Source organism: Pleurodeles waltl, chromosome 10, assembly GCF_031143425.1.
Source record: "Pleurodeles waltl isolate 20211129_DDA chromosome 10, aPleWal1.hap1.20221129, whole genome shotgun sequence".
Classification (NCBI taxonomy): Eukaryota; Metazoa; Chordata; class Amphibia; order Caudata; family Salamandridae; genus Pleurodeles; species Pleurodeles waltl.
The window spans coordinates 512,625,961-512,645,724 of NC_090449.1; the positions used below are offsets into that span (position 1 = coordinate 512,625,961).

At 40.2% G+C, this 19,764-nt stretch overlaps 1 protein-coding gene across 6 annotated transcripts in view; it reads right to left on the reverse strand.

Annotated features, from left to right (window-relative positions):
* The window catches only part of KIF9 (kinesin family member 9), a 483,408-nt gene that overhangs the window by 407,424 nt on the left and 56,220 nt on the right, over nt 1–19,764 (reverse strand). For all 6 annotated transcript variants that reach the window (XM_069210940.1, XM_069210938.1, XM_069210939.1 and 3 more), the window contains 5 exons: nt 19,012–19,177; nt 18,509–18,615; nt 17,103–17,330; nt 8,508–8,591; nt 1,145–1,237 (listed from right to left, as the gene is read on the reverse strand). In XM_069210940.1, the coding sequence (XP_069067041.1) occupies nt 1,145–1,237; nt 8,508–8,591; nt 17,103–17,330; nt 18,509–18,615; nt 19,012–19,177 (678 nt within the window). The remainder of the gene's footprint in view (nt 1–1,144; nt 1,238–8,507; nt 8,592–17,102; nt 17,331–18,508; nt 18,616–19,011; nt 19,178–19,764) is intronic.

The window sequence follows — 19,764 nt, forward strand, 5'->3', positions numbered from 1 at the left end:
CTGCACACCTTGAATGTAGAGCACCCCTCAAATGTAGGAAACATATATTTTTAGGTATGGCAACAATTATTTTGCCTTTCTTCCTCGATACATTATTGAAAATGATAACTTCTGGGGTGCATATTGTTTCACCCCATAATAAAAGATTATTTTGACTTATACTTATGGGGAGTATGGTTTATGAATGAAAACAGTCATGGGTTATTATTAGATTATAATGATGGGAAACAGTTAATGTGCATCAGAACTTTAATTGTTTATAACAGTGACTGACCTTCAAGCATACTCAAATATTGTGAAGTGAGAAACATAAAACAAATACAGGAGAATTAAAAAGGTAGGAACATATGACATGCCACTATACAAAAACAAAAATAATGATGGGTGGGATGCTTGAATTAATCTCAGCCATTGGTAATTACTGGGGCCCCAACCCAGCCCATAGTTTCTTTGTCCACAATGCCACCTCAGATTAGACGTAGCCATATGCAAATCAGTCTTGATACTGCTCCAATAGGAACAGTCCAGCCTGAATGCCAACCAGGTCTTCTCTGAACTGGAACGCAAGCAACCCAGGACCGATTTTACCCTAGTTAGGGCTCTTCAAACAAGTGCCGGTTGATTCCAGCAGCAAGGTGAGCACAGGACCCATGTCTGGGCAAACCCGTCTTGCTTAGGGCATCGCACCGGAGTAAACATGAAGGCGAGTGGTGGGATGCTTGAATTAATTTTGTACAATAACAGCATGTTGACAGGTTAAACATGGTACAACCACAGGTGATATTCAATATTCATTCGTCTTTTGGAATAACACCTTGCAATTAACAAGCATTGCAAAGGACATGCACTATGACATAGAGACTGGGTTAACCCTCACTCTTATACGACTAGTAAGTGTTGACAATTAATTAAGAAGAACATTGGCGTTCAATTGTGAACTGTGCAACTATTTTTAGCTTTTGGTCAAAGCCTGAGGATCCTTTAAAAGGCTGCACCCTTAAGAAAACCCTGTTAATTAGGTCATTGAGGTATAATACATATCCATGCACAGTGGTTTAAAATAAAATCAGCCACCATGGCCTATGATGGTCTTTAATTCAGCTTAATGTTGAGACACACATGACAATGTGAAACATTTTCTTACCCCGGTCTTTCCGAGCCTCTCCGAACCCGCAAGATCCACCAGATTAATTTTGGAAATAGTGTATTTTGCATTGGATAATGTCCTGGAATGAGACTGGTCAAAAAGAGGGTATTATAGTCTAGTATTCAAATTGTTAAGACATAAATAATAGAAATCTAATTTACAAATGGTTGAAGTAAACCGTAGGGACAAAGCAATGCAGTGCAATTGTAAGCATTTTTTTTAACTTATCAGCTTTACTTATATATCCTCATTGCACCACTTACATCTTGATTTTACTCATTTTTGACATCACAAAACAAACCAATCCTTATGTCAATCAATCCAAAGCAGTCCAAAACAAGCACTGCTAAAGCTAGTAAGGAATGCCTTTCAAAAGCTGTAGTTGACACTTTTTCCATATAGATCGAATTATCTTAGGCCATTACAACTTTACAACTTTGCTGGAGATCCCATCGCAATAACTTGCACTTTTTTATAACACCTCCACCTCAGGGTAGCTATATGGATAACAGAGGTAGAGGCAGGTTAGGTATGGTAGGTACTGTAGGTTAGGTATGTAATGCAGAACTGGTTAGGTCTGCTATGTAGGTTAAGTATGCAGGTATTACATGTAAGCATGGTATGATAGGTAGAGTAGAAATGGTAAGAAGGCTTGGTATGATAGGCTACGCATGTAGGTTGTTTAGGTATGGTAGGTATGGCATGTATCGTTGGCTAGCTATGGTGGACATGTTGGGTTAGGTAAAGTAGGGTAAGGGTAAGCATGTATGGTAGGTTAGATATGGTATGTAGGTATGGTAGGAAAGTGGGTGTTGGAGGCATATTTGAGGATTTTAATTGGGATGCTATCACAATATGATAGGATATGCAAATTAGGTTAGATTTGGTAGATTGTTTAGATATGGTAAGTATGGCAAATTGGTATGATAACTTAGGAAGGGTAGGTAGGAATTTATTATACTCGGGAAGATAGATTTGGTAGGTGTATTAAGTAGGTAGCTTTGATCTGTTAGGTGTGGTAGGTAGATATGGTGGCTAGATTAGGTATGGTGGGTACACCTACCCGTATACATTGACCAGTGCTATTTCCTCAGCACAAGATATTCAAAGGTGTATTTCATGGTTCCAAACAGCAGCCTTACAGCAGGATTCTTAATCACCTGGATCTAAACTATGGAACCTTTGGTTACATCTACATATAAACCATTTCAATAGTCCAGGTGAAAACAAACTAATGGCATATTGGTATGGGCCAGGCAGAATAAGATATGTCGCTGGAACAAATAAAAGGAAGAGAGGGCCAAACTCTGAAATGCAACATAAAGATTGGAGTTACATTTAGAGCCCAGAAGCTAAACAATCTGGACTGGCGTGGGAGAGTCCCTAAAGTCTGTTGGCAGAAGGTTCTGTTAGACCCTCATAAACATCACCTCTCTTTTGATTAGTTCAATCTCAGCTGGTTGCAAAAAATAGAGATGCTGATTTCACAAAAGTACCTACAGAAGAAGAACCGAAGCAGTCACCTGACCAGCTTTAATGGGAAGTATGAACTGGGTATCATCAGCGTACATAGAAAAACAGGAAACCATGAGCTTGGCAAGTGCTTTCATATAGGTGCCAATTAAATTGGATTAAAGAGTGAAGACCTGAGGAATGCTCATTGCACACTATTTACCGTAAAGAGGACGGAAGAAGGCACACATCTTGCCTTCATGCCATGATGAACAAACAAAAACAGTCTACAGTAGTGTTATCAATGTTTCCATCATGGAGTCTACCCAAATGTAGTTTGTGGTCGATAGTAATAAAAACAGCTTTGAGATATAATAAAGCCAGCCTACTGATACCGTCATCCACAATCCCATGCAGATTAGCCAATGTGAAAAAGAACTGATTGAGTACCACAGTGATGGCAAAAGCCCATCCAAAAATCATGTCATAGATTATTGCCTTCAGATAGACTCTTGGCTAGTTGATTACCTACGATTTTATGATCTAAGTGATAGACAAATGTAGCAAGATTGGTCGACAACTGATGAGAACAATGGGATAAGATTTTTTTTTTAAAGGAGTTACAAATGCATGAGTAAACCTATCAGGCATAGTACCAGGTTCGAATGTGAGATATAAAGCATTTGTAAATTGTAGATCAATGAGAGGACTTGACCATTGCAGTATTCTTGCATGGAAGGGATTATCTGGACAGCTGGAATGAAGTGCTTTGAATGTATGCTGCTAGAAGCCGATCACTTACAAGCCATCATCCTGGGAGGTTTGGACCTTAAAAATTAGTGCTGCATGTCCCGACTGTTGTCACTTACGTTAGTGATAAAAATCAGCAAGAGTATAAAAGAGGTCTGGAGTAGAAGGACAGAAAGACAGAAATTGCAGCTATCCATGGGTTTGTTGGCTCATTTATGAAACATCTTTCCGTACGTTGAAGTCCAAGTTAATGCAGCTAGTGAACTGCACCCACCATACCCTTCTTAATATAATTATGTATATTTTAAGCATCTCTCTATATACATTTTATAGTGATGTATAATAATACTAACCTGCTCATCAGGCACGCTTAGTATATCCTTTCTTGTACTTCATTGTATATTAAAATTGCATTCCAGAAACTCTGGAAATCAGTACATAATACGGTTCAGGCAGTAAATGCACTACAATACAATGCCGTCAAGCATCAGACAGCAAAATACAAGGGCAGGAGAAAAGAGTGTTATGTACAGGACATAGACATTGTTGTGAGAAAACAGGGACGATTGCAGAGGCCCCCTGACTTTTTGACCCAATATTTCACCTTTGCTGGTGTTTTCCTAACTCTAAGAGTGCCCTGGGTACTGCTAGCCAGTCTCAGGGCCTGTGCTCTATGTCAAATCAGTATGCAAATTAGTCTAATTATAATTGTCTAAGTCAACCTACCTATAAGTCCCTAGTATATGGTAGGGCATGGAGGTTTAGGGGCCCCAGCATGGGTGGTACACCCATAAGTGCACTGCTGAGGTGCCCATTGTAATTTTAAAGGCAAGCCTGCCTTGTTGGCTGATTTTAAATTAAAATTAAATGCAAATTCGACTTTGGAATTGAAAGTAGTTCCAAAGTCTTAAAATACCTTATTTTTAGAACAAGTCACCCCTAAAGTGTGCCCTCTGTGCCCCTGGGGTTGGGTGCCATGTAACCATGAGCCGGGACCTTATAAACATAATTTTATAAGCCCTGGTGAAGTAAAACAGCCAATTTCGTTTTTCCCTCATTGTAGTGAATGGCCTCCATAGGATAGAATGGGGAGACTTTATTTCAATTTATGAAGTCCCCTTAAGTAACAGATCCCATAAGTTTGGTATCAAATTAATTGTTATAATAAATATCACGAGTTACAATTGTTGGATTTACTATAACTTGTTCAGGTAAAGAGTTTTAAACGTTACCTGAAAAGTTGCCAACTTCAGCCCTGCAGTGTTTTGCTGCTTTGCTCTGATTGGCCGAACTCTGGCAGCCTGGCCAGGCTGCCTTGATGAGGTGTGAAGTGGCCTGTCTCAACACAGAGATGTGCCTGGGGGAGGAGAGCTTCCCTCGGCAGAAGGGGAAGCAGGAAGGGGGAGGGCTGCCAAACTGGTCTTCAGAGGCAGGGAAGGACATTTGGAGCAACCCAGCACCTCCTTCACATCCTGCAAACCCAGACAATTAGGTGCCCCATGATTATATTAGGAGAGGGCAGGAGAAGGGTGTGTTTAAGGTTTTTAGCCACACCACTGGGTGGGCTCAGCCAGATGTAACCTCCAAAAATCACTTTCAGCTACAATGGATTTTTGAGGAATGTTGCTCCCTGGTATTGATTTTTGCCACACTTCCCAAGAAGTAGTCATCATAGGGGGAAGGGCCCTGCACCTGATTGGTGAACCAGGACCCCCCTGTTTCTCACCCATGAGCAAGGATAAAACTGGCAGACCTGCCCCCACACCACAGATCCCTACCAGATTCCAACAAGGAAGAACTACAGAAGAAGGACTGCCTGCTGGACCTCTGACATGCACCAGGACACTGCACTCTGGAGGACTGCATCAGCTGCACTCTTGGGCTTCACCACAAGAAGGACTTTGCCTGGCTTCAACTGGTTCAAGGAGGGACTCCCTGTTTACTGCAGGTGAAAAATTGCTAACCAGAGTCCCCTGCACCAACTACTGAAGAAATTGACCAGCTGGCCACTGCCCAGAGGCCATTTTGGAGTTTGCGTCAGGTGTATTCTGGGAGTTGTAGTCTGCACCCTCAAGGAGCATCTCAGATCTACTGGAACCTTGGGGTGAGCTGTGGACACCAAAAGAACCTTAAAAGAACATCTGGAAGAAGATCCAGAAGTTTGGAGAACTTGTGGGAAAAAAGCTCCATAAAGGGACCGCCCACCACGGCAACTCTAGCTGGCTTGCCTCAACCACGACCCGGCCTGACTTGCAGGTTCGTCCCGGTGAAGAAAATCTCAGAAAAAGTGACTAAGTCGGAACGTAGAAAGTTGACCGGGACCTCCCATTCAGTGTATCCGAAGAGGGCTCCAGGGACGTTGCATCAGGAATCAGGTTTGCCCCGGTCAAAGGATTTTCATCTCCAAAAAACGACTAATTCCGAAGGTAAAAATCTCCACGAGGGCTCCCGCGACGAGTATCTGAGGAAGAGTTCAAGGAGGTTGGACTGGACTGGTGACTTGGTCCAGCTGAAGAAAATCTCCAGAAAAACGACTAAGTCCGAAGGTCAACCTTTGACCGAGGCCTCCTGTGAGCTGTAGCTGAGCAGGGCTCCATCGCGGTCGGCCTCAAACTTTGACTTTGCCCCAGTCGAGGTACGACCAGATTGGTGCTATTTGCTTCTATGCTCTAGAAAGCATTAATTCTTTGAAGATCCATATCTCTGATTCTTGTTGTCCGATTTTATTCATTTTGGGGTCATTTTAAAGATAAAAAAAATATATATTTTTATAAGTTGGTGTTGGATTTTTTGTGTTTTGTGTTTACTTATTTACTGTTTTGTGATCTTTAAAAAATGCTTTACACTTTGTCTCCTAAGTTGAGCCTTGTCGCTCATTGCCAAGCTACCAAGGGTTGAGCTGGGTTTAATTTATTGAGGCCTAACTGGACCTAAGTGGAGATTAGTGGCCTATTGCTAAGTGTAGGTACTTACCTGCCCTTACCAATAACCCATTTTCCAAAAATCGTCCATCAAATAAATAAGAAGATTAGTCCATCAGATATTAATCCAAATCAGCCACCCTTCATTGTCTTCCCCTTGCATGTACCTTGTTATGTGAGCTAGTGTTAAGGGTTCAACTTCCTTACTGAATATTGAAGAGCAACCCAAGCAGAATATTCCATTAAATTAAAACTAGTTACAGGCTGGGAGTGAGTTGTATGAGGGCTGTTTCTACTGATCAGAGTCACACATCTTATTGAAAGGTGTCTACACTAGAGAAGATTCGCACAACTCTTCGAACTGTTTTATTAGATTGTTCAGTTTGTAAGAGGCCATCATATGCATGTCTGTGAAACGTGCTTGATAAAGTGGTATAACAGCCGATATCCAGTGATGCAAAATCCCCAATGTTTCCACCACTATGGCATTTGTGAACCATAAGTTGGTGTGATGGGGGCGGTTCTGACCTAGATTTGTTGTAATCAAATCCCATATGTCTCTCTAGAAGTGGGAAATTGCATTGCAATCCCAAACAAGATGTACCATGTTACAACCTGAAGCATGGCACCTCAAACAGTTAGAATACTGATGACATATGTGCCATTGGTGCAAAACTTTGTAGTAACTAAATTCAAGCCCCACTTCCCTCACTCTTACTCACTGAAAGTTCTTACAAAACTTATGCCATTTGTGTTCCTTTAAAGAAATTTCTAGGACAAGTTCTGTCAACAGTGATCTAATCCCAGATTTGGAAAAGGATCTCATTCGTGTGTAAAAAAAACAGACAGGCAGCTGGTGTCCCTTCTCATAGGAATCATCTTTTTACTTGGATATGAACTACAAAATGAAGCCTCAGTGTCTGTGTGTCGGCCACAGCCATGTCAGGGCAGCAGTGGTCTAGAAGCCAACTTTCAATCACTAACAATATAACTGTCCAATGAGATTGACATATTCAGGCAAAGAGCTTGCAATGTATTCCCGAATAAATCTCTTATCTACCAAACAGTTTTTCACCTAGTTTAAAGATGCTTTACTGTTCACGTCAACATTAGGGTGACATTTGGTCTGTTAATGGCCTCCCTTTGGAGCCGAGTTAGTGTGTCCCGAACACAGAAAGCAGTCCCTTGTAAGTTAAAATCTTGCCTCAAAATCATAGTTTCGCTTAAGTGCCATTGAAATGTTAACAAGCTTGGTGCCTTTGTTTCTCTTCATTGCCATAGCATCTATGTGTTAGACTCCAGCTAGCTCTCAGCCAGGAGGAAACTCCAACAAAAGGATGGCTAATGGAGCTATAACTAAGACGTCTGTGTTGGGCCCAGCTGGGTGTTAAAATCAGAAACACCCTAAACCCTTTATAGGTCGCTGCTCCAAATGGAAAAAGGACAATGTGCAGGTGCTTCTGAATGTATCCTCGGGATCACAAATTAGAGCGGGACAAATTTAGCATATTTCACTTGGGCCGGCCATCCCTGAAGCTGGATACGGCTTAATTATAAGTACCGGATTCGGGATTCGACTTGATCCCCCTCATGTCCTGCACTGCATACATATTTTTTGTTTAATTACTACAGCGGCAATAAACTAAGGTTGTAAGTAATTAAGGGTCTTATTATGAGTTCCCTAGTAATGCCTAAGGGGAGATACTGGTTCCCATCAGAATTAGAAATCCCACAGTAACTTCACGGGTTCTGTTTTTTTCACCTAGACATGTATGGGTAAAACAAATGGGGAATTACCATGTGAACTGGGTACCATATTCTCAATTCCTCCAGTAGCTTCCCATATCTTAGGGGGGCCCTCGAGGACCAGCTTGTAGAAAGGGATAATTCCACCACACTCAAAAACACCCCCTCCTCTAGAATTATGCACTCCTCCCGTTTTGGTAACTGACACCATTTTCCAGCCATCTTGTACTGAGACCCTCAGAGATGTACAAACGTCTGCATAACTTTCAACAGAACGCATTCTAACTCAAACCATATATTGAACAATAGTAAAATATGTTATTCGCAACGGTTAGAAATGTCAGAAATGAAGTATCAAGCTCTGTATAGGAACACGAGTATAATTTTTGTTGATAATAATAATAATAATAATAATAATAATAATAATAATAATAATAATAATAATAATAATAACGTATTCCGTTTAGAAACACGACTCCGGTTGAACTTACCTCAAGATAGATAGTGAAAATACAGTGGGATCTGGAAGAGTTTTTGTTCAGCATATGGGATGCTATTATCCTGTTGGTTTCACCCTTAAGGGAATACAAAATAACGATGCTCATATTAGCCATACAAGAATTGCATATCTGGCAAACATAAACTTTATAAAGGCAATGAAAATTAGTACAGCGGAAAAAACCTCACAAAATTATAACGAATCCAGTAAGAGTAAAGAAATAATTTAAGTACACGTGATCCAAAGAACTGGTCAACATTTCGATGAGGGTAGTGTACCATTTCTGATGCATTTGTCCATTATTTTTGTTTTAGAGGCACATACGTTTTGTGTGAGTGGAAAACTCAGGCAAGGGAACGGATGAGCCATAAATCTGAACCCTACTTAAACCTACATCCACCATGGCAACAAGGGTGTATGTCTGTAGCCACTGCTGGGGCACAGTTTTCTCCCTAAATAACAAAGGCCAGTTATCAAGGTGCCAAACTGCATACAAAGATAGTGAAGTACTTGATTATATGCATGAGAGCTTGGTGAATTCAGTAGTGAAACGTTAAGCTAAACCAAAATATAGTTTTTTTTCTATTAAGGCCACATGGACAACAGCTACAAATGTGCCCATAATTAAAACAAGCATCCGCAAAGGCAACAGGTCTGGGTTTAAAATGGCAATGCATTCAGTGTTACTACATTAGATTGAGTCACCCTGGAAGGAGCTAGCAGGGTGGACAGAGAGGGCTATTGTTGTAATGTAGCCCCTCATGCAGTTCAACACAACCACTGGTGTGGAAGTGGATGGGCCTAAGTGCACTCTATATACTATAAGCAATAGGTCTGCTTAACAGCCGCACTATCAAAACCCAGACCTAACATGCAACCTCAGTGTGAACAATGGTGAATCGTCACAAATTTACCCATTCTATTTGGGATGCAGTGCATGGTTGGGGTGATCTATGAGGGAACGAGAGCCTGCATGGCTTGGAAACAGGCGCAACATTAGTGAGTCCCAATTGTGTTGACAAACTGCGCTGCCATGTGGGGCTGAAATGATGGCATCAGAAAACACCATTCCAAAACCCCAGCAATGCAAATACACAGCGTGGCTCTCCCCCCCACCTTCCGCCCAGCACAAACTGCAAATCAAAATTGGAGCCACAGACCCAGATTCTGGATTAAAGCTTGTCCAGGAAGGAAGAAAGGCAGAGGACTTACTGGGAAAAAGGTCAGGTGTTGAGGGCTGATTGAAGTCACTACCTATTGTTTTCTTTGCAGCAGTTATAGTATTCCAGAGTCTGGCTACTGTGTAGATGAATAATCTACTGACTTTCCTGACAAAGTGTACCGCTAATAGCCTGAGGACTGTAGCAGCTACAGGCCTTTGGGAAAACCTGGATTGTTGATACGCAAATCTGTAGTTGGGAATAAAGGCACGATGTTATGCAAGTTTGGGTGGACTATGTACTGCATCAAAAGCTGTGAGTCTTTAAAGGAGCCATCCGGTGAATGATGTCACAATAAATCTCAAAACCCCAGCAAACATTATTAAACAAGAGTGCATTCTGAAACAGCTGAGTGTGTACCCATTCTGCACAATATCTAGCACCCATATTTGTTTTGTAATTCCCTGAGTTGCAGGGAGTTGATAGATGGTTGAACATAGTGGTAGTATGGAGTTATTGCTTAGTTGGGGCCTTCCCTGCGGCAGTACCTCCTATTTGAGAAGACTTATGCTTCAGAAATGGCTGCTGCTGTTAGTTTTGCTCCAACAGCTGTCTTTTTCAGAAAGGAAGGTAGGAATGTTGTTTACCTTTGCAGAAAGATCTAAACTGGGCAAAGGCTGCAGTATCCATTGCTACTCCTATCAAATTGTCAAATGTTAGCATCTCTTCCTTAAAAAACTCCATAATACCTTCACTTTTTCGTTTGAGAGGTACTCCATGAATTGGTTCAACAAATTAGAGTACAGTTGGAATGGCTCAACAGAGCCGAAAATCTGGCCACTTTAGCAATTCCAGTTGATGTCTGGCATATCTTTTTTGTACTTCTTCACAACTCTCTTTGAGAGAACTTGAAAGGCTAAGATATCATCAAGAGGCGAGGTTCTTAATGACAATTATAGGAAGTCAATGAAAGCTCGCACCATCCAGATGATGATCTGGACCAAGAACTAGAATCCTGGTAAGCATACCTACAACATCTCCTTCTTGGACAGATGACACTGTGTGTAGGGTCCCATGATGTGTGTAATGACATAATTCAACTGGCTGGATCTTTTGTAGGAATGCACTAACAGTGATCTGTCACTGAACACCCAACAATGGTCAGCCACAGATCTTCTGTAATTTTGACGAGGTAGCACAACAAGCTCTTGGACATATGATGAAGGTTGTGGAGGCTGTTGAATTCATTAAGGAAAGTTTGGCACAGGTGGGAGATGAGTCATGCTCCATGCTTACTGCAACTTCCACATCAGTAGTATCCAACAGTCATTGAGAAGTTAGAATTTTTATCTTTCAGGACTTTTCAAAGGAAAGGGAAAAAGTTCTTGCCAAATATAGGGAGACTCTTAAAGATGGGGTGCTTCTTAACTTCAAAATTACTCTGGACCCGAACAGGTGCCTTGACATGGACAAAGCTATCGCCAAACCCCTCAACACTGAAGAATGTGTTTGCCTCAATATTGAAGGTTTCAGCACCAACCACCCGCTTCTTGATGGTGAATGTTCCATCATTTATCAGAATCGGAGTACTGATGATGAGTAGTTACTCCCCACTCACTTCAGGGAGTAGCAGAAGTGGCTAAATGGGATGAAAGAAAGGATATAAGGATGGCCTCTACCCCCCTTTAAGCAGACGTTTGTGCACCTGGTGAACAACTGTACCCAATCTCCTGCTTCTTAGCCATGAAGTACACCCTTTCCTTCTGTATCAGCTTTCTATATAAAATCTTTTAACAAATCTCACAGTCCTTGATGGAGTGAGAGTCAGTAATTCAATCCACACAGACCTTGCGGTCAACATTCCTATTCATTTTCACTCAACAGCCCAGGCATTTATCACAAAGAACAGACAAAGTGGTAAATAAACAACTGGCATGTGAAACACTTCAAGGAAAGTCAGGAAAAACACTCTTTTGCTCTGAAAAAGGGGTTGGAATGAAGTTCACATCCTGACATATTGAATAAAACCAACTCCACCAAAAAGCATTTGGTGTCAGTAGCCAAATAGATTTAAATAAACAGGATTTTGTTCAAGATCTTCTCACAGAGTGGAAAAAATGAAGTGGCCACCACGAATGAGTGTGTTCTACCAAGGTTCTGGAAGAACCATGGTGGATTTTTGCCATATATTGTATTACATTTAGGGTATAATTTCTGGTTTTATGTTATGTAGCTTAGCCCTTTCAGGTGGTGTTTTTCAGCCAAAAACACTCTCAATTTGTAGCTATTTGAATAAAACAAACAGAAAAAGCTGTCTTAATTGAGCATGTTTAATTTTATTTCACTGGTTTGGGAGACATGAAGGGCCTAATTTACAACGGAGTGAAACTACACTTGAACATTTAAATGTTCATCCAGTGTAGTTTTACTATGTTTTGGAATTCACAAAATGTGTTGCAATAAACATGGAAAGCTGCGCCTGGCAGAGCCTTCCATGTGAATTCCTCATAAATTCATGTGATAATACAAACTGGGAGATCATTTACTCCGAAAAGAGTTTTTCATAGGGGAGAACTCCGCAGAGAGGGAACTCATGAAGATTGTCTACCTTTTATGGACATCAAAGAGAGTCCCCTGGAGAAGAAATGTTTTCCTCAACAAGCCCCTTGAACAACTTTAATTAAAAACACGTCCTGACTGGTATGAATGGAGAGTAATATACATACCACTGTTCTCTCCAACTCAAAATCAATACCTTCCTCACTAGGTAGATCTTACAGTAACTACTCCTGTCTTTGACCTTTAGTTACGTCCCCAAACATAACCACGGTAGTATGCACACTCTTCAATAACCTCGAGTATTCCCACTAGGTTCCCGTAGTACCACCTTGTCGAATGTTCAAAAAGAATTATCTTTAATCAGAGCCATGGGGAACCTGTTTCAGCCAGAATCTGAACCTTTATCTCCTAAATTTGGATCACAAAAGTCAGAGGTTTGCATGGCTCCACAATATCATTCACGTTTCTTACCAGATCACCTTTATATATTCCACTTTGAAAACTTCACTCTCATCAGTCTCCTCTGAAACTTAACTAGTGATGCTGTTAATATTTTTTTCTTATTCCTGCTTCGGCTCCTGCACATCTTGGCATAATACCATTTCACAACTGTGGAATACAAGTCATATTTTTGGTACTGCTAGATGGTAAAGCTATCTATAAGGTAGCAGACTGCACTATTATTTTGATCATTCTTACCATGCTACCCTGACTATTCTTCTTGAGCTTTGTCACTTGTATGAAGCTTTTGTCTTATCAATTGAGAAACATCAAGAATAAAGATAGTGACTATGTCCACAATTCTTAACAAACCAGTGGCTGAAATAAATAAAGTAATCACAGCTAGCCCACAACATTTGTAAGTTACATTTGCAGTTGTCAAAAATATACCATTCATGGAGATTTTCCAACATAAATTATGGACAAGGTTGGGCAAAGGAGTGTTCAGAAACATCGTTTCCCCACCTGGAAACACATGAATCTATTCCTTTCAAAGGTAGGAGAAGTAACTTTCCAGGGTGGGACGATTCCATATTTTACAGGGTGCAGGAAAAGTGGTTTCTCCTGAGGGGAAAATATTTTAAAAATGTTGCCCATGCAAATGCACATTCCCACACAAATTACTCATAGCGTTTAATGACTAATGGAAAATCTGCATGAGTATACTTTGCCCAGTAGGAAGAGTGGGAATATACAGGTGTTATAGAGTTGTAGGAGTACTGGGACTTCACATATTCTTACTAAAAACCTAGAAATAACTCTATGAAAGAACATTTTGTGTTTTTTCAGACTGCTTTTGTGAATCAGACCCAAAGAATCTGAATTTAGACAAATAACTAAATTCAAGTCATAAAATGCACTAAACATTACCAAAATGTAATTGTTTTGCAAAATGTATAGAATTATTTTTCTACTGGCAATCGTGAATATCTTTGTAATGATCATCATTGTTCATGTTTACTTTTGGCAGTTTCCCATTAACAATACATCTCAATACAACATTTACACAAGTGCCCAAACCTTAGGATCACAAAGATAACCATAGATAGGATAAGAGGAAGGTGGTATAAAAGTATGCCACTTGTTCACTGTTCCTCAGTCAACAAAGCACCAATTGCTACACCAGATAGTGGCCCTATCACAGGAAGGATAGAAGTACATCATCTATTAAAACATTATCTGGAATTAGCATATCATCAGCTTAAAAGTAGCATATTTAATGTTTAACCTATAAACCTCAATAAATGGAAAATTAAATACAGTAGATATATGGTCTGACATCACAAATTGCTAGATTGTGCTTAAAAGCAAACAAAATACAGGCTAGCATAACATATTAATATAATGAAGATACACCTGTCACATATGTGAACGTAGTTATGCGTGCATTTCTACATATTTACAGTACTGTGTATAGCTTGGCACATTCTAAGGAAATATCACAAAAAATAGAGAGAATGGGCATTGCTTGTCAGTTATGGGATGATTATGAATTACTGGCTTAGCCACACTTTTTTAGGAAGGGCGCAAAATATGCAGTTCATTAAGAAATTCTCTGGTGACTGAAGGGTATGTATATAATTGACATAAATATGTTTTTGCTCATTACTTGCTGAGTTTCCAAGTGGCAGATTTGTAAACCTTAGTCTGGCATACAATATGTGGACTTTAGGTGGCTCAACTACTGTTAGTTAACCTTTAGGTCTCCTTAACACTTCATAATCCACATATTGACTTGGCAGGTTATTCATTCCTGTTCCTAGTATCACAGTGCCTGACACATTGTTTCAGTCAGCAGATGCGAACAGAACAATAACTTGGTTGGGCATCTCAGTTGATAAAATAATTTAAGCTCCTGCACAGATATACAGATGTGTTTGATTCACAATAGAAAAGGTACAAGTTGGCTGCCAGAATTGCTAAAAGATCAATGACAGCCTTGTTAGGTGGTAGTCAATCTTTGTCCTGCCGGAGCTTAGTCAAAAGGATCATAGTTAATCCAGTGAAAGCAAAATTGCATATTCAGTGCCAATATTGGCTTGCTCAGAGAACATGACAGTAGCATCAACATTTAGATGTTGCATTCGTTTCTAGACGTTCATATATCACAATGTTCTACACCATATATGGCTATCAACTTTAGGAGAACCTTAAATACTCCTATTGTAAGAAGGATTGTGCACACATCAAAACTATTAATCTATAACGTTGCGTCTCTATTTGCCAATACGGCTGCAGCCTTTCCAGTGGTGTTAACCTGCACATTGGAATTTGAGTTATAAAACTAGAGGAACAAATAGCTAAACACCACTTGGAGCCTCTTCCCTCTCACGGTTAACCTCGTCTAGAAGCTCTGATAAGGGTTGAATGAAAAATTAATTGCAAGTTTAATTTCAAAACAGAAAGTCTGAAAAGTGGTTGATAATTTGTAAAAGCCGATGGGTGCTTTAAAATAACAGGGACTTTATTCTCAAAAACAAGAACTGGAATATTAATGTCTTTAAATTAGTGTTGTCAGTCAAAACGTACCTCAAATCATTAATGCACTAGTACTTTTGTGCACCAATAGGGGACATGTCTGAGAAAAAGGGAGCCAGCCACAGCTTGCTTAGATATTCCAACTAAACTTTACAGTAAGGTATAATAAACAAATTCACTTGATACAAGAAACAACAATAGGGTAAAAATATGATTCACACACTGACAAGATTAAAATGAACTAATGAACTAATATAATTAATACAGCAAGGGAAAAACATTAACAAATAACTTAACTTCTTCCTAAACTGAAGTGTTGCACAAAGATGTCTCAAGGAGGGAAGGCAAAATTCCTACTAGAAGACTTCCCTGACTCACAAAACAAAATCTGAGTACCCCTTATCCACCTCTCTTTAGAGTGCACCCTTGTAGACCTTCATATATCAGCACGAGGGATACACAGAGGCTGTGCCTTTTATAGTCTTACCAACAAAGGACAAACCCACAGTTGTGCTTCTCTACTTTCTTCTCTAATAGCTGTGCAGCGCAAACTTGTGGGGAAACTGGGTTGAATGCAGACGCCCCCTCACTTTTTGCCCCCATTTTCTGCTGATACTTGTGTTTTCTGACTGTGCCCTGGGCACTGCTAACCAGTCCCCGGGCCAGTGCTCTGTGTTATATGCAAATTAGACATAATTATGTCTTAGAAAATGTCGATTTAAAAAAGACAAGCATGTACTACATAGATTCCTAATAATTTGAATGTGTTTTATATCAGAATACTAAGTTGATAAATAGCGACCAGCAAAACACGCCAACACTTTTTGTTTTTCACTTATGGGAAGAAGAACTGAATATATAAATGAATTCTTGAAAGAATCACCTGGCAGATGGTCTTTCTCTCGTAAGTATATCTGTGCCGTCGATGTGCGCAAGGGGTTGCATATGCAGCTGGTGGATGAAGTGGATTATATATATATATATATATATATATATATATATATATATATATATATATATATATATATATATATATCCCTATACAGGCTTGCCTTGAAAATGTAGTGTTTGTCCCTCATTCTGTTATCTAGCAGCAAAGACCCGGAACGCCCTCCCCCGGACCTCAGAACAGCCATCACTCTCACAACTCACAATATTCATCAAGAAACTGAAGACCTGGCTCTTCAAGTGATGCCCCTTCCGCACCTACTCAGTGCCTACAGGCCCTCACAGGTGATTAGTCCACACTCTACAAATCTTTTTACATTACATATTGCAGATTCGATATTATTGAAGGTCAATATTAAAACCTCAATAAAGTTGTAGCACACCTTTTAAGGTCATATGAGTGTGAAATTAAGTGAACATTTTAAAAATGTAATTCACCTTTCATAAAGTAATAGCCTTATATTTTTATTTTTTGATGATTTTTTAAATTTTCAATTGTAAATAAAAAACGCAATTCTAATCAGAAAGAGGCATGTCTATATACCTGTTTTATTGTTTGTTTACCACATGCACACATTTAAAAAATAAATTACCATTAGTTCTAACATATTTTTGATGAAAGTTAAACAACATGGCTTATCAAAAAAACAGCAAATAATAAAACATGCCACCAAAAAATAACAATACAATTGTTAGAAAACCACCTTGGAATGGGGACCTGCGTATGCGATGCTGACTCTTTGAACATAATAAATTCAAACATTAAGAGATATCTTCTGAGACTTTCAGCAAATGACTCTCAAACATCTCATCAACTGAAAACAGAATTGTTGTTATATTGGTTAAAAGTTTGGAAAGAGGAAACAAATCAAATATGTAATGAGACATACATCAACAAGATTATTGGTCAACAAGAATAATGAAGACCCCTTAATCCTTACCTCAAACAGAAGATTAAGCGCATCTTCCTCATGGCGTGTCAGATGGGTGGACAAACCCTTCACGAAAACACCACGTGAGTCATCCGCAATAGCTAGTTGTGTGTCTTGGTTTATATCTACTTCTGGCATGGTGGAGAGAAGGTCAAAGAGGTTTTCATTGTAGATCTCCAAGTAGGAAATTCGCACAGTGACTGCTTGATCTGGGCGGTTCTCGATCTCTCGAAACACCTGCACAATGGATCAGAAGAATATATGGTTCACGTATTTTCTGTTGAATCTCAGTGGACAGGCCTTATTAAAACATAAGGTGTGTGTGGTTGGCCAAAAAAATAATTACAACATTTGGGGCCTGATTTAGATATTGGCAAATGGGTTACCCCGTCTGAATGGTAAGGGATATCCCATCTGCCGAAATCCAAATACCATTGTTTTCTATTGTATTTAGATTTCGGCGAATGGGATATCTGCCACCGTTGCAACAGAGTAACCCCTCCGTCTAGATCTGAATCAGGCCCTTAGTGTTCTGAATTAACCATCATAAACTTGCATTTACAAGTTTTAGAAACATCATATGGCAGAAGGTTTATTTTGCTGGATAATCTGGTGGCATGAATAGCCCACCAGCTACATTTGTACATAGATGAGGTTGCTGGAGTTTCAGATGATGTTCTTCATAGGGGTCCTTTGATAAGTAGTCTCAGTCCGTTATTAATGACATTTTATTAATAATTACAAATTCATTATGAAGGCAGCTTAAAAGCAAGAGGGTGCGCTATAAATTGTACATGACACATGACGTGACATTGTTCCAAGGACCTATGGCCTCCTCCTTTGCCTGGCATATTTGGACTTTGGAATCTATCAGCCTCATTGCGAGGCTGGCGGTCCTAAGGCAGCTAGCCTTGTGTTGGCGGTTGGACTCCAGGTGGTCCAACCACCCAATTACGACATTGGCAGGTGGACCCACCTAAAGACTGCCGTCCCCGGCATGAACATAGTACCCAACTTGGTGGTGAACTCAGCACCGCATGGCTGATTACAGCCCCACTTTCCGCCAGCCTTTTCACGGCAGGTACCCTGCCACGAAAAGGCTGGCAGAAAGCCAGGCCCGGGGGCCACAGAGGGGCAGTGCAGGGCCCCTCTGCCCAGCACCGTCTGATTACGCACTGTCTATGTTACTGAAAGTGCGCATTCCGAGGGTGCTGGTCGGCCCTCTCTGTGCTTTTGTATAGGACTCAGCACACATGACGGTGGCAACTTCCTCGTGAGTTTGCTGGTGAGTTAGGCGGTCCTGCGGTGGGACCACCAAACTCATAATGAGGCCCTATGTGTGGTTGCACTGGAAGTTTAAAAAGTATTTTCATCAGTTTATTATGCTGACAAAGTCTAACCGAGTCCAATAGTACCTGCTGTAATGTGCGAGGGATGATTCCACGATGCTTGTAGTTCTCTGTTGCTCCTGTCATGGTGAATGTTTTGCCAGCTCCTGTTTGCCCATAGCACATAATAGTACCTAGAAATATATGAATACATTATGTTTATTCAAGGAACAGCCCAAATTCTAGCTTCATATTATAACAATACAGAACTATTATTAGCCTTCACAGCAAGCAATCTGAGAACCGACTCCTTTATTTGCCATCTGCACATTAGGAACATACTCTTAGAATGGAGCCAGGGTTTTACACTAACACCATATTTTAGTTCAGATCACTGACAAATTTCCGCAGAGTTAAGTGATTTTTTCACTTCATTTTCTAAGATTAGTCAAACACTGCTGACAGGCACACGTGCTTTAAAATAGTCCACTCCTTCTTCATCCTGATGAACACATTTACGTGCAGCTTTTGGGCGCATTCCTCTACAATACAATACAAGACTTGCTATAGATGGGAGAGATTAACTTTACCATTGTAACCATCCAAAGCTTTCGACACCACGCTCTTAGCCACAGCTTCATAGACGTCTTCTTGGGATGCATTATGGAGGAAGCCGTCCAGTTTGAATGACCAATCTTGGCGCTTGTTATTAACTACATCATTCTTATGGTCTCTCCGAAGGTGGATGTCAATGGTCTAAGGCACAAAAAAAGAAAACTATAGTATTTCTGACTTAGATTAAATAACACAGACAATAACATATTACAGTTTGGCATAAGGTCATAACACTGAAGTCAGCGACACTGTAGTGAATCCTAGTTTGCTTTAAGGGGATAACAGGGGTTAGCTTAGCTTTTGGCTTGCAGACTCGTGCCCCCGTCACCTAGTGACTTTTAACCTACTTCGCTTGCTCTGTCTTAGCCCATTTATTTAATTAATTCTTCTAAGATGGCTGCCGTGTTTATAGTTAGGCCATTTGTGTTTTAGTTTATGTTATCAGTGCCACAGCGCTAAGGCGTCAAATCAAGGGACAAAGACAAACAAACTGTAGGTGTTCACATTAGGTACTTTCCATCTTCACGCTTTTAAGGGAATTGTTTATATTAATTATCATCCCAAGAATGCTGTGTTATCTATTGTTTGGGAACAACCTACGTCAGAGGTCCAAGTAGATCTGTATAAATACACCTCACTTTAGACAGATAATCAGAGGGATTCCGACCAGATACCATTGCTGCCATTGATGCTGCACGTCACCTTGATGCAGACCCGGACATCGTGTT